The sequence below is a fragment of the Myripristis murdjan genome, chromosome 8, assembly GCF_902150065.1.
Source record: "Myripristis murdjan chromosome 8, fMyrMur1.1, whole genome shotgun sequence".
Taxonomy (NCBI): domain Eukaryota; kingdom Metazoa; phylum Chordata; class Actinopteri; order Holocentriformes; family Holocentridae; genus Myripristis; species Myripristis murdjan.
Window position 1 is genome coordinate 2,695,527 of NC_043987.1, and position 14,955 is coordinate 2,710,481.

The window sequence follows — 14,955 nt, forward strand, 5'->3', positions numbered from 1 at the left end:
ACTTTGGGCTTTTTTCAGAGAGTCGCTTTAAAACATAGATTGTGGTGGGTTGCAGTTTTTTGGGGGGTTTGTTTGTACCTGACCGGCTGGACAGTCAGGTACAAGCAAATGCGTGAAACTTAACAGCTTCTTAGCGTAGAGCTGGCAAGATGCCACCAGTGCGCAAAATACGGGAAAATTAGTACTAAGACTAGACAGCAAGAGCATAGACTTAGGCGTAGCCTAAGTCTTGTGTTTTAGTACAGCTGTGCAATGTGTCAAACTGTTCTGACAAGGATAAGCAAGCCTATTTTTGGAATACTGTAATCTTGGCCAAATAAAAAAAGTATAATATTTAATGAAAAATAGCAAGGAGATAGTAAGGAGATCAAAGGTGGTTTTCCATGGGGGCCAATTTTGACAGCCAGAATAGCTTGTTCCTTCATAACAACTGGCAACCCTGACAGAGGATGACAGGATATCAGTCTCCAAGTCAATAAATAGTTGTTCCTCTCTGACAGAATAAATTTGTTTTAGATTCACTGTAGTGTCGGAATGGCCTCTCTCCTCGATTTGTTTTTTAAAAAATCGAGATTTCAATGTTGTTAACCACTGAATGCATATGTCAACGAACTACAATGACCACAATTCATTGCGCGTAAGCCGCATTGAATATTGGTCAGAAAGCCGGTGCTTTGTGTAGTTGGAGGCTTAACTGGGAACAGGTAAGGTCAAAATACGTTCAGAAAGTGACTTAAATCACTTGGTAACCGGCCGCGTTGAGCTGGTTTCAAAACAGACGCGTGCCTCCGCGTCCACAGGGGGCGCTGTTGTGGATGAGTTGAGCTCAGAGGCACACAAGACGAGCGGCAGGCAGGCAGGCTGTTTTGGTGTTGTCTGGGCAATGGCTGCCCCCACTAGCAGCTCCATCCGCGTGCGGCTCCACTTTGACTACCCGCCGCCCGCCGTCGTGGAGTGCCGCATGTGCTGGCTGCTCGTGGACCTGAACACGTGCCGCGTGGTGGCGGACCTGGAGAGCATCATCAGAGACAAGTTTGAGCTGAGCCGCAGGAACATCGTCAGCCTGTTCATAGAGGAGTGCTACCTGCCGCACACGGAGAGCATCTATGTGGTGCGGGACAACGACAGCATCAGGTGCGTGTGCTCACCTCAATGCTACTAACCCAGCTAGCTGCCAGCCAACTCGCTGTATAATGCCAGGACTGTGTCAGTAACGGGTGCTAAGCCATCTTCCACCAGGTGTGTATGATGACAAGGACCTCAGTGGGACTACAATGCATGGGACAGTAGCCTTGCCCCTACTGAGCATAACCATGACTCCCCACTTGGTGCCGATTCAGTTTTGAATAAACAGAATGAACAACAATTTTAATGCAGAGCTTCTGAGTTCCCATGCTCAGAACTGAAGCCAACCACACAAATATGCTGTCCTGTGCGTTATGTCAGTTTAGGGATTTTTTAGGTGCATGGCTCCAAGACTGAAGAGTAATCTAATGTAATGTAAAAAGAGTGAGTTGAGCTTGTTAGGTTGCAAAGGCTAGAACGTTTTGTCTGATACCCAAGACACTCTGTACTTCCATTATGAAACAAACCAGTCATACTCTTCTCTGTGCCTCATTCAGGGTGAAGGTGGACAGCCTCGCCCAGGTAAACGGTCACAGCAACCACCTGGAAGCATCCAGTGACAACCCCAGGAAGAGGCCCAGACACACAGAGGAGGACAAACCAGCAGAGAATGGAGAGAGCATGGAATGGAAGAAAAAAAAGCGGAAGAAAAAGAGTGAGCAAGTGAGCATGGAGCAGGACACAAAGCGGGCATCGGACGATGAGCAGAGAAAGGACTCCAAAAAAAAGTCCACCGGGAAGAAGAAGTTGAAGGGCACTGAGCAAAATGGCTCTCATGTCAGCCCCAAATCTACCACCTCCACCAAAAAAAGCGCAGCTGACGTCAGAGGCACTAAGAAGCCTGCAACGCCTAAAGCAAAAACACAAAATGTCTCCTCCTCAGATTCCAGTGATAGCAGCAGTGAGGAGGATGAAGCTCCCAAAAAAGCATCTGCTCCAAAACCACTGCCCAAAAAGCCCTCCTCCACACCTGCTGCCCCCAAGGCGCCTCCAAAGACCAGACTCCCAAATCCTGGCCCTTCCTCATCCTCATCCTCATCAGAAACAGACTCTTCCTCTGATGAGGCCCCCACTAAATCATCATCCAAAACACTGTTGAAGAACACGCCCGCAGCTAAACCCATCACCTCTGTGGCTCCCAAAGCAGGAGCAAGTGAGAGCAGTCCCACCTTGAAGTCTCAGCGGGCTCCCCCCGTCCCCCAGCCCACAGACTCTGCACAGAACCAGTCTGCCGGCCAGACTTCGCCTCCCTCCGACAAAGCTGCCCAACAGCCTGAGAGCTCCAGCTCAGAGAGCGAGGACGAGATCAAGCTGGTTATCCGGAAGCCAGCGCAAGGTCTGCTGAGCCGTGGTGGGATGGCGAGTCAGTCCCCATGGCGAGGCCGGGGTCGGGGGAAAGCCAGGGGCGGAGGCGGTCCTGGAGACAGGTGGAGGGATGGAGGCAGAGGAAGTGGTAGAGGGCAAATCCCAGACTTCCAGTGGAGCTACAATGGTGGGCAGCAGGCCCAGCAGCCCCGCCCCAGCGATCTGCTGACCAACAAGTCAGTGCTCCTGCAGGTCTGTCTAGGCTTTCTGCACTTATGCTTCTGTGATTTTACATTACTGTGATGTTATTGTAACAGTAACTCAGTTCCATATCAAAGTTGATCTATTGAATTACTATAATCTTAACAAAATCATTATGATACAGTACAGTATGATACTATTACGACACTGTTGTGATATGGAAAACCACTAGAGATAGGGAAAAAAAAAGATTTTTATAACGCCATGCTGAGCTTCAATCAATACTAATTTAAATTAAATATAAAAAGAAAGAAATTGACTTAAAAATTAAATTAAATTAATTGATTAGATTAATTTAAATTAAATGATTATTTTTTATTGTATTCATTTAATTGAAATTAATTAGTTATTTTTATTCCTCATATATTTATACATTAATTTCAATGATTACAAAATTAAAAACTCAAAAATTGCACAATATTGTAGTATTGAATCAGAATACTTAGAATCATGATGATTACAGATTCACAATACACAGTACTCAAACTGCCACCCAAGTATCACACATTGTACAGTATTGCAGGATCCCTTTCAATTCCCACCCCTAAAAATCACCATTTTTTGGAAACCTAATAAGCTAAAAAATAATGCTTTCATGTGATGGTATTTTTTACTTGGTTTCTCTGATCATCTTTCTCTACTGGCATGAGAAAATATTTGAAAATGAACAAAAAGTGATTTTCGATGGGTACCATAGCACTATCTCTGCACCATACTGGTGGCACATTGATATTCCTAAAAATGCGTGTAGTTGAGAATCAGTGTGTGAATTTTGAAGTACCTAAAACAAATGTGCACCTACTTTGAGAAACTGGAAAATGGGGGCAAAAAATTTAGGAAGCAATTTTAGAGGCCTATAAAACACGTTGAACACCCTGAAACAGTCAGTAATTCAGATTCAGGAACATTATCATGATGGTAATTTACATACAAAATTCAAAGTTGTACCTCCAGTAGTTTTTGAGATCCACACCCAGGCAGAAATGATAAAGCTGACAACATGAGCAAATTGATGGTGCTTGAGGAAATCTGATAAAGATGTTCTCTCACAGTAAAACCACACTTAAAGAAATGTTTATATCGTCACTGTTGGGTGAAAATCTTGTATTGCCAAAATGTCAACTTTTCAGTAACAATGAAAAGCAGTCTAGTTTTTGAGCTTGATGGTGATGGAGTTTTGGCGTTATACAGTGGGTTTTAAAAGGTTTAATAAACCCAAAACCTCAGAGACTGCCATAGCCTGTAACCATCTAAACCTTCAGCTGGATTAAAAACATGAAAATCACATCAGGGTTATAAGTTTTCACAGGCCAGCCGTGACATGCTACTGTGATTACATTTTGCTCAAAGAGGATAATCATGCTAACATAATCAGAATGGTATTTTCAAGGATTCCAACTTACATTAGTGTTTTAGTTGCATTTAGGTCACACTTTTTGTGTACTTGTAAACACAGTAGCATATCTGTCATCATGTCTGTCATGTAAATCATATCGGTCATGTAAATGATAGCACGTTCATTAATCTGTTGGCCTCCTGCATGCAGAATAGAGTTGAGGATGCCCCCAGACGGGACTACAGCTCCATGCCGCTGCTAGCTGCTCCTCCTCAGGTGGGGCAGAAGATTGCTTTTAAGGTAAGTCTATGACTTTTCTTTGAGAAATAGTTTCACCATCCCTGTAGTCCAGATGGTAGATCCCGTTAGCTGCGGTTACATGGACAATATTTCTTCAGCCTGATTGAAATCCTTCAGATTAGAGATTCCAGCTTCACTGTGTACATGGAGGCTAAATAAAGTGATCTGATAAGATATGTGTTTACGTGTCCCAAAGCCTTTAGTCAGAAAAGAACTTTTAGACCTGTGCAAAGTGGTTCCACCTGCTGGGAAGCGTCCAATCTGACGGAAATAATAAATATAATGTAGACTAAGTAATATTTGCCAGTGGTGGTGCCCCCATCAGGTCGTCCATCAGAATGAAACCTGGACTGTAATGGACAGCCCTCTTTTCCAGCGGTTTCTGATGTGCTTGATGGCTCGGTGAATTCCAGCTTTACTCATCTTTTCAAATACTTGTTGAACAACTTGTGGTTTTGCTCCATGTGCGACAAACATGCACAGAAAGAATATATTTATTCCAACAGGAGAGAAATAATCAGATTAAGAGTTTACATGGTTATTAGGTGACAATGTTTTCCTACTGAACGGGTTATGAAAGATTTATACCACCCCTTTCAACCTGATTGAAAATTCCTTCTGGCCGGGCCAGTCTCTTCTCATTGAGATGATTTACATGAGGCATCTTTATTCTGCTTGGGCTGTTATTCTGATTATGAGTAGAATATTAGGGTCCATGTAAACACAGCTACTGTTAGTTTGTTTAAATGCTCCAAAAAATACACCTTGGTATTCTCTTCGACTTTTAGACAAAATATCTGCTATCTGTCTACTTTTGCTTCATTTAGTGATTTCTTCCATTTTCCAAATTGATTTTTTAAAAGGATAATTCACCCATTTTGGAAAATGTGATATTGTTTCCCTTCCCCCATAGCTGTTGTAGACAGTAGTGGTCCTATGTTCCTCTCAGTGTTACTGAGTGCTGGATGCTCCAAATGCTAACTGTTAGTCTAGTGCGTTCTAAAAATGAAACATGCCTCTGTGTGTGTGTGTGTGTGTGTGTGTGTGTGTGTGTGTGTTTTCACAGCTGCTGGAGTTGACAGAGAACTACACACCAGAGGTATCGGAGTATAAAGTGAGTCAAAAGAGCACATGCTAAGTGATGTCGGCGCTGTTAGTTCTCAGTACAGCAATCTTGAGTACTACTGAAAAGTTTTAGTGCAATTGTCTTGATATTGGCTACAAACAGCCACACATTTTTTTCTATCATACCCTCATCTCACACATTGTGATGGTGGTATTTATTGCTCTAAAAGGTAATCTTCATGTATAGAGTTTCATGACAGCAGGGGCAAGATAAGTGTTCCCTGAAATCATACTAAGTATCAACCAGTATCCTCCATCAAAACATAAAATTGAAAATGTATAGAAACCCTGCATCTGTCGTCAAGCCTGATCAAAACAATCTGCGTGCGTGAGATGCACGCACAGTGAAGACAGTTTGTAACCACATTGCTCTACATTTCAGGAGGGGAAAATTGTGAGCTTTGATCCAACCACCAAGCAAGTTGAACTGGAACTATTTAGTGTTTCTCAAGGTATGGATCATTTCCCTGCTGCCCATTTCTACTCATAAACAGAGATGTGAAGAATCAGTTTGCCTGTGTACTCGTATGAAGGCCAAGATTAAATGCATATGGACAGAAGCACAATCACATACTTTTTGATCCCATGTCCTGTAGGGGATGCTGCAAGTTGTTCTTAACAGTAGTGTTGAAGCATAGCCCCTGTGACCAGTGCAGTAGTCTGTCACCGACATAAGTAACAAGCATATTGTCTCCTGACACATCTTGCCTGTCCAGTCTTTGTAACATCACAGAGGCCGTCATTTATTGTCATACTCTCTCATTGGTTGAATGGATTGAGACTTTGTTGTTTGCCATGAAAACATTAATGGCTGTGCAACTAAATTTTATTTTGGGGTGGAGTGGCAAAGACAAGTAAAGTAATGGACAGAGACTGAACGGGGGAGGAAATCTCACCATGGTGCAATTTAAAAATTTTGTCGTCCTCTGCCAAATCAAACCTATCTTGGAAGCCAGCAGACATCTTTACTAAATAAAGAGGCGGCTGACAGGTTACCATGGAGATGCTTCGTTTTGAGCATGTCGTCCGACACTTTTCACAAGACGTCTGCCAACCCGTCTTACGATCATAAAACAACCTTAAGGGTGAGCGAAGGATGCTCATTTTAGCTGCTTGTATCCATGATCTCATTCTTTCAGTTGCTACCCAAAGCAACATCAGATGAGGATTGGAATTAAGTTGGAACAAAGCTCGACCACTAAACCAAAAAATTTCAGGTTCAACTCGCTCTTCGCCAACATTCAGGTACAACAATCTTATAACTGCGGTTACTGCCCCAATCCAGACATCGATCTCTTGCTTTACTTTACCTTCAGTCATGAACAAGACCCTGAAATGACCTGACCTCGCTCACTTGGAACAGTGTCTTCGGAGTGAGATCCAGAATACCACCAAATGTGATCAGCTGATCTGAGGACCTTCTGTTTTCCCCAGAACTCTGAATATGTAAAAGTCATTGATGAATTCCTACAATGTAGCGGTAGTTGACATAGCCAAAAATAATTTTAAAAATGTTTGCCTTTAAAAAATAGTTTGAAGTTTGAAGCTTCCCTCAGGTTGTCAACTATATTAAAGTATTTTCCTACACTCTGCTGGAACTATGCTATAGAATGACAGGTTTGATTATGAGATTTGATTGAAACAAACACCCTCTAATATGTTGTCCATAACATGCTGTCTGTCCCCCAGCTCCTGCAGAGCCTGGGAAGTTTGACCTGGTCTATCAGAACCCAGATGGCTCAGAGAGAGTGGAGTACGCCGTGTCCAGAGGCTCCTGGGTAACACATAGCATTTAACTACCTATGGCTTTACAGCATCAGTGGCACTGAATACAGAACTTGAAGACTCATCAAGTGTTTCTATCAGATTCCCCCAGCAAAATGTGGAGCACTCTAACTTTTCACTTATATTCTTGAGGTATAATTGCGTACTCTTAATTCTCCTCACTGTTCATGTTTGAGTCACACATGTGCCAAGGTTAAGTATGATATCGTCAAAAGCACTATTTAAAGAGTATTGGTCTGTTCCTAAGTTAATACTGAAGTGACTAATTTAATAGGAATAACAAAGATGAACTGATGAGTGCGATGTACTTTATACTGCATGGAAATGCACATTATGAAAAATGACTGTTGGCCTACTGTTGCATTTGGGTCCCTCACTGTCCAGTGGGCTTCCTCTTCAGCAGACAACTCTTGCAGTGACAGTGGCAGTCAGCAGTAGCAGTTAAAGCCAAAGCCTCTCTTTTGTCCTCAAGCCCAGGTTTTAACCCCTTCCTCTTCACTTTGAGTGAGCCTATTCACCCAGTGATCCCCTCTTTTTAATTGCTCCGGCAAACAGGAGAAAGGTGGGGGATTAAAAAAATGGCTGCATGTGCAGAATCTTGTACTTGTTGTCATTTGGCTGCTGTAGGCGGGGTGTTTCCTGTCATAATTTCCGTACTAATTGAGATCAAGTTTGACGGCATGTTTTGTTTTTTCCTCCTACAGGTGACAGAACGTTGGGATTCCCTGCTGGAACCGAGGCTGGTCATTTAAAACCCAACAAGGAGTGACGGCAGACGTGCTTGCTTTAGTGAAGCAGATTTAAACGCAAACACAAACACCCAAATTGAGGGTGACTTAAGTCATGTTTTAACAGTATGAAACCATTACCACATAAATACAGACAGATTGGTGTAGTTGCTGCAACCAAATGAGACTGAGCAGACTGCCAGCCTCTACTGGCCTCCTCATGTTCCACACATGGGAGATTGTTTTATATCAGGAAATGGTAAAAGTCAGGAACTGTTTTTACTTTGCAGATAATTTGTAGTTTCAACTTGATGTTAGGTTAGTTGTTTTGAATCCACTCTGACAGTTGTCAAAGGCTGTTGCCAGAGTTTATCCTTATTCTGGCTCTTCTAAAACAACTGGAGCGGCATTATGAATGAAGAGGAGGGTAAAGTAATGACATCCTTTGTTACTGTTGGTAGGAAATGTGCTCTCTATGTTTTGAGGAACACAAAATATTACACAAAGCCCTGTTAATATGAGTTAGGGGATCGGATCATGTTGAATTGCGTCGTGTTCTGCTGATTTCTACCCAAATGACTTTCCACAGTGAGAAGAGGGATTTTTTTAAAAGTATCTCCTGCAAGAGAAGTTGATTTTAATTTTATACCAGCTAACAGTTGACTAAAGTGTAAATACAACTGAAGCCAGCCTCAGTTCATTTCCTCAAGGTTGCAGTTACTTTCAGTTTTACTTTGAAATCCAGTTTTGTAGTTGTAGGTGGGATGACTGGCTGTTTCCAATGCAAGGGCGTCCTGGTTTTATGTTTTGTACAGTAATGTGACTGTTAATATGATTATTGAATAAATACATTTTCTATTAAAACACACTGTATCTACTATCTCTGTATAGGGAAAATTCTATTATATGAAAAAAAGAGATTCATCACCTCATTTAAAGTGGCTGCTTGATGATTAGATTGCAGTAGTTTACAGTACAGTACAGTGATAGAGTGAAAGAGGAGGATAGCAGGTTCCCATTGATCATGGTGTTGTTGAGATGTGAGGTATAGTCCAGACCGGGAAAGTCAGGGAATATCAAAGGATTTTTCAAATGGTTCACTTTACAGGAATAAAGCAAAATGTATTTTTCCCCTCATCTATCCATTAGATGTTTTTCAGACTTACTGCAGTGGAAACCAGAATGGGGAAAAATACAAATCAGAGAGGAAATACATTTTGGAGACATGGAAGCATCATGTAGCCTTTTCCAACCTAAATAAAGTTCATTTTCTGTCAACACACTGTCTTAGATAACTCAGATGAAGGGATACATGTTGAAATGTCAGCCATTTGAAATCTGAGCAAATTTCACTTGATTTCTTTCAAAAAACCTTATTAATGTTGTTGCTGAGAATTAAATCAAAACATTACAACAAAATCCACAAAAATTAAAAAATATATAATCCAAAAAATATTGAAAAATAAAATGAAACTAGAGATGGATAGACACAACCACATCTCACCTAGAATTTGCAGTTGGCCTTGTTATTATTATTATTATTTTTATTATTATTGTATAGTAGTAGTAGTATTACATTATTATTATTATTATTATTACTGTTGTTGTTGCTGTTTAGAATTACCATAAAAATCTGAAAAAGAAGAAAGAAGAAGAAAGAAAGAGAAAAGAAAAGAATAATGTTCCCCCGAAGCGTAAATTTAGCGTAAATAACACAGTGGTGGAGGCGGACAGACAGAACCACATCACACCTAGAGTTTGCAGGTGGCTTACTGCGCATATCAGCATCGTGAATGTGCGTCATTCTCCGGAACTGCTCGTGCCTCACCTCGCGCCTCAGCGGCCAGCGCTGTTGCTGATGTCACAGCAGCTCTGTAGTCGCTCCGGGCCAAGGACGGGAATGATGGCGACCGCCAAAGCGATTCTCTCGGAGTCCGTCTGAGTGGAGGAGGGAAAAAAGCACGTCTCTCACCGACGAAGCCGACTCTACGATGGAAGGAAATGTTTTCCCCGACCAGGAGCAGCTCTTCCAGTTTCTGAGGAGGCTCAAGGAGGTTTTCGACGTGTGTGACGAGGATGCTGACGGCTTCATCCGGGTGGAGCACTTGGTGGACCTCGGTCTTCAGTTCGGCCAGAGAGACGAGGTGAGCCCGGCAACATCTGTCTCGACAGAAGCCTCTTGTCCACACTAGCCTGTAACTAAACAGCTGTAGTCACAGCTCCTCATGCTCTCTTGATAAGGTCAAGTGGAGAACCAATTGCTTGTTAGACTTGTATTTATTCAATGTCATAGGTGTTAACACCAGTTCATAACATGCTGTCAGAAATGAGTGAAGGCCTGAAATTGTGTGTTATGGGGGTACAGTCAAATGAGTGGAAGAGGGCAGCTTAGTTACCATTCACCTCTATGCATTTGCTGCTTGTTGCCATCATGAACTGTCATTGTCAAGGCAGCAGCAGGAACTAGACGGCTACACATTGACATTTTTACTTAGTATGTGAAGTAGAAGTTTTTGAGTTATTGGTAGGGCTGCACAATATGGACAAAATTTCATACCTTGATATTTATGCCAATTATCTTGATAGCAATACGATATTCAATGAGACTATGGGTTCACATTTGTTTAAAAACTGCTGCAACAGTGAAAATTAAGCATTATTCAAAAAAAGTATAATAATTCCAACTGGACATAGAAAATGCATTTACTTCACTAAGTTCTTGATTGATCATTGATCAGAACAGACTAATCAGTGTCTTGATATCGTCCATATCTTTGCCTTTTGAGATATTAATATCTTCCATGTTCACATTTACATAATGATGTGATAACGATATATCTATCATTCATCCCTAGTTATTAGCATAAGACTGCCTTGGTGTATACGGCTGATTAAAGCATGACAGTTGAAGGCAGCATAGCTGTCATCTTTGGCTGTCTCTTGTCTGTTTGTCTGTCCATGTTCATATTCAAAGGCAGTACAGTATCCTCTTTGTTGTTTCAAAGGTTCCAGCTGGTGCTTAACACAAGACAGGGTCAGTGAATGTCAGGGGATTTGACAAAATGCCAACAAAATGTCACTTATGGACAATAAATATAATTAAGCAATTTACTTGCATGACTGTGAAAGGAGCAACACTGCACAAGAAGTGGCAGGAAAAAAACCCATTTGCAATGGTACATTTAAAGAGACACATTTCAGTTCTTAAAGCTGACTGTGGCTTGGCCTCTTGAGTTTAAAGGGAGAGTTTACAAATTTTTAAAAATATGATATTATTTCACTATTTCACTGTTAGCCTCCTACAATTGAGGTGGACTTCTCCCACAGCTAACACTCTTAAAAATAACCACCTTAATCCACTTGAACTGTTAAATAAACAAAGTTTGACTTTTATCAACAGAAGATGGGGGTGTGGAGGAAAAGAAGAAGCTAGCTAGCCAATAATTTGACTGGATTAAGGTGGTTATTGTTAAGTATTAGCTGGGGGGAAGTCCATCTCATTGGCAGGAGGCTAACAGTTAGCATTTGGAGCATTTGGGGGGATATTATAAATATTATAAATTTTTTCAAAAAGGGTGAACTTTCCGTTTAACAAATGTGTTTGTGGAGCTGTGGTTTTATGCTAATGAACAGCATTTAAATCGGGGAAAGCAAAACCAGGAAGGTATTTGCAGCTGATAGCATGGCTTGACTTTCTATATATTTCATGGCAGCCTTAGATGAAGAGGTGATAGATGTTGGCAGTGTCCTTTCAGGATTCACTTGCTCATATAAGCTGCCTGGCTCAAAGACAAATGACTTTCTCTGCAGGCACTCCAAATTGGCACTGTTCACTCGCGGTAATATCTAGTCTAATTTTTGATGTGCTTCATGGTAATAAAGGACATCAAGCAGCAGCTTCTCATACTGAAACAATCAGAGGAAAAACAGACACTGCTGATAAAGATTCACTCGGCAGCCGGAAGATGGATTAATGCTGTGAATTTACCTCAGTGACATGGTGAAGGACAGAAAGAACTAGAAGGCATTGAAACCAATGCTGACTGCTTACCAAGCCTCAAAGGTTTTTGAGATATCCTTCTTACCTGCTGACATGGTAAAAAAAAAAAAAAAAAAAAAAAAAAAAAAAACCCTTGGCCGAGGAAAAAACTATGGCTGGGCTTTATTCATAAACAGGCAGGCTCTGGTATTAGCTGCCACCAGCTTTCCTGCTTTTCCCCAACTGTCCATCAGCAATTGCTGATGGAAAGAAATTTATGGACAAAAGTTAAATTTACATTGTGGTGACCAGACATCTCATTTGTCTGGGATTATCTCAGTTTTAAGATGGTGGCCCGCGTCTCGATAAATATCTGTAAAACAGAACACATATTATAAAATTGACCAGCAGTTTCTGCTGAATCGAATGGTGTAAGGGTCAATGCAGTCTCACCTAGCTTCGATGCTGTGACCCTTGGAAGCCGACGACATCATGTTCAACACAGATTTTGCTAGGACATTTTTAAACATAGACATGTTATACATCAAAAATGTTCAGCCGTTTTCTGCTGAATCTAATGATGCCAGGGTGGAAACAGTTGCAAAAATAGCTGGCAGAGAATGTGTCACAGTCAGCCATTTATCGGACAGCCTGCTCTTGTGCACACTAACAAATACCTTGTGTTTCATTTTAAAAGATCAATACATATGTTATATTACACCAATGCTATCCTTGTGTTTTGTGTTTATTAGTGTTATTATACAGTTTTCAGTGAGGTTTTGGTTGATTTGGGGAGAAAACGCAGTTTTTGGTGAGGTGCTGTCCATGGTGCTGAAAGGTGCCCAGTAGGTGTGCTAAGTGCTGAAACAATTGTCATCCCATCCAGATGAAAACACCTGTGTATAAGCACATACATGTACATGTGCATAAACATGAGGTACACTAAAGGGCCCCTGTTTGGGGGTTTGAAAATATGATCATCCTAATTTAGATTTGTGGAGTGGCTATGATTTTCAGATTAATTTGTAGAATTTGTAATGAAACTGCGACTACTTTGTCTGACAAAGAAAGTGCACAGATTCAATAAAAGGTAGAAAGGGAGAACAATCTCTTCAACTAGTAGATGATGGACGTTCTTTAAAAAAGCCCAGAAAAACAATGCGTTTCAGACTGTTTTTTGATACTTTTTTTTATCACATAAATTGCAGTTTCTTATGAGGGAACACTGGCTACACTTGCTTGCATGAAAAGTTCCCTTCTTAACCTGTGAATCAACTAAGCTGGATATTATGATCTGATGACTTTTTTTCAGCTATACTAGAAGTAAGCTACAATTGTTCAGTCAAAGAGGAAGAGAATATCCTGTTAGCTGGTTTATTCATTAAAACGGGGCTGAACAAAGCAGATTATGTTAACGCAAAAAAACAAACAAAAAAAAGAAGTCATTTTTTGAGGGAATTAAATCGCTCTTTTCTTGTTATTGTCACATTTGAATTAGAAAGTAGATCTGGTAGGTAGTGTTTGTGGGAAATGTCTGCATGGTAACCTTGCGCTGGGAAGAGACGATCTGATAGTAAATTACATGAAAAACAATGGGCACAGGGGGTTATTGTTTGTGATATTGGCATAATCCACTTTTTCCTGTGTGTTTGTGCCAAAAGTGTTATTTTTAGAGTTGTTTTGATGCTCTATGAAAGTGAATGGAGAGACAGAAGTCCAATATTGTGTATTGGCAGCCCAGTGGAGCACAGAGCAACTAATGAGGAGATTTCAGCACCATGTGGGCTCATATAATGCCCATATAACAACCCAACACTACCAAAGTTCAGTGTTGCTTTACCCACTATGGCCAGTACCTTGGTTACTCTGGCAGGGACACAGCTATTGTGACAGCCCAGCTTCTCATCCTCACACTCATTCATGGGTTCACTCTGGGATACACAGGAAAGCAGTAAATGAAGTAGAGTCACATCAAAAAATAAATTACTGCACTTCATTACAAATAATTTATGGAATGCAACAGACATCTCAGGTTGATTATATAAAGCATGGATTCTTCCTTTAAGCTCACGTGGCAGCTCGGTGCCCTGCACCCACCAACTAAAAATAACTGCTCTAAGAGGAAGCTACTCCTTCGTTGTCGGTCTCCTCCTACTCCCTCCTTCTTCCTCCCAGCTCCTCTTGTCTCAGTGCTCTCTGTCACCATGGCAATGGCAGCCTCACCAGCGGTGTGGTTGCGGATTGGCTGGTTAGTAAGTGATGAAATTGTTCCGCCTAAATACTGAAAACAATGTATGAGATGGTGCTTAAGGGCAATGTCTATGAGCTGGTTCATTTGGAAAGCAATGTTCTCAACATTTATGTGTCGACTAACATCTGTACCCCTGGTGGTCGCTGTTAATGAGTGTGTATGCAGTTTGTTGGTGATGCAGCTTAGTAATCATTGTGGAATTCCCAGGTATTCCTCAAAGCAGGATCAGCAATATATAACTTTAAAAAGCTTATCTTAAAAAACAACTTAACCCTTTGAAACTGAGGAACCTGTGGGCACGCTGTTTTGAAAGGTTGTATTTTACCCTCTCAACAAAATTCAGCTTTTATTTTAATTTTTGGGGGGCAATTTGTTTCATAATTTTCTTGTATTTCATTTCAATTTAATTGTTGTTTTTATTGTTTATTTTAATTTATTTTATTGTTTTACATTTAATTTGGACTAATTTCTCTCTAATTTTAAATCATTTCCCTCTAATTTGTGCATTGCCTTTTTTCCGATATTTTGGAAGAAGTGAATTTGAACAGGTTTCAGAGGATTAAATGCATGTAAAATCCAGCATCCCTGATCTAATGGTTGAATATAAAATTGTAATAATTATAGTTTTCTTGTAATTTTCATTTATTTATTTATTTATTGCAAATAATTTTTCAGGTAATTGTCTTTAGCTTTTTCTTTTCTTTTCTTTTCTTTTTCTTTTTTGTGGCTAGTGTTCTACAAATGTTTATTTTTTTTCCCC

The 14,955-nt window shown here is 40.7% G+C and overlaps 2 protein-coding genes across 2 annotated transcripts in view; both read left to right on the forward strand.

Annotated features, from left to right (window-relative positions):
* The first annotated feature begins 695 nt into the window (after nucleotides 1-695).
* Nucleotides 696-8,572, forward strand: coil (coilin p80). The gene is made up of 7 exons (XM_030058787.1): nucleotides 696-1,134; nucleotides 1,623-2,682; nucleotides 4,238-4,327; nucleotides 5,394-5,441; nucleotides 5,835-5,904; nucleotides 7,142-7,230; nucleotides 7,942-8,572. Exons 1-7 carry the CDS (start codon nucleotides 884-886, stop codon nucleotides 7,987-7,989), a joined length of 1,656 nt encoding a protein of 551 aa, XP_029914647.1. The 5' UTR covers nucleotides 696-883; the 3' UTR covers nucleotides 7,990-8,572.
* A 1,263-nt stretch (nucleotides 8,573-9,835) lies between these two features.
* The window catches only part of rab11fip4a (RAB11 family interacting protein 4 (class II) a), a 42,378-nt gene continuing 37,258 nt past the window's right edge, over nucleotides 9,836-14,955 (forward strand). Inside the window, exon 1 of the mRNA XM_030058688.1 lies at nucleotides 9,836-10,109. Coding sequence (XP_029914548.1) covers nucleotides 9,957-10,109 — 153 coding nt within the window. The 5' untranslated portion in view covers nucleotides 9,836-9,956. The remainder of the gene's footprint in view (nucleotides 10,110-14,955) is intronic.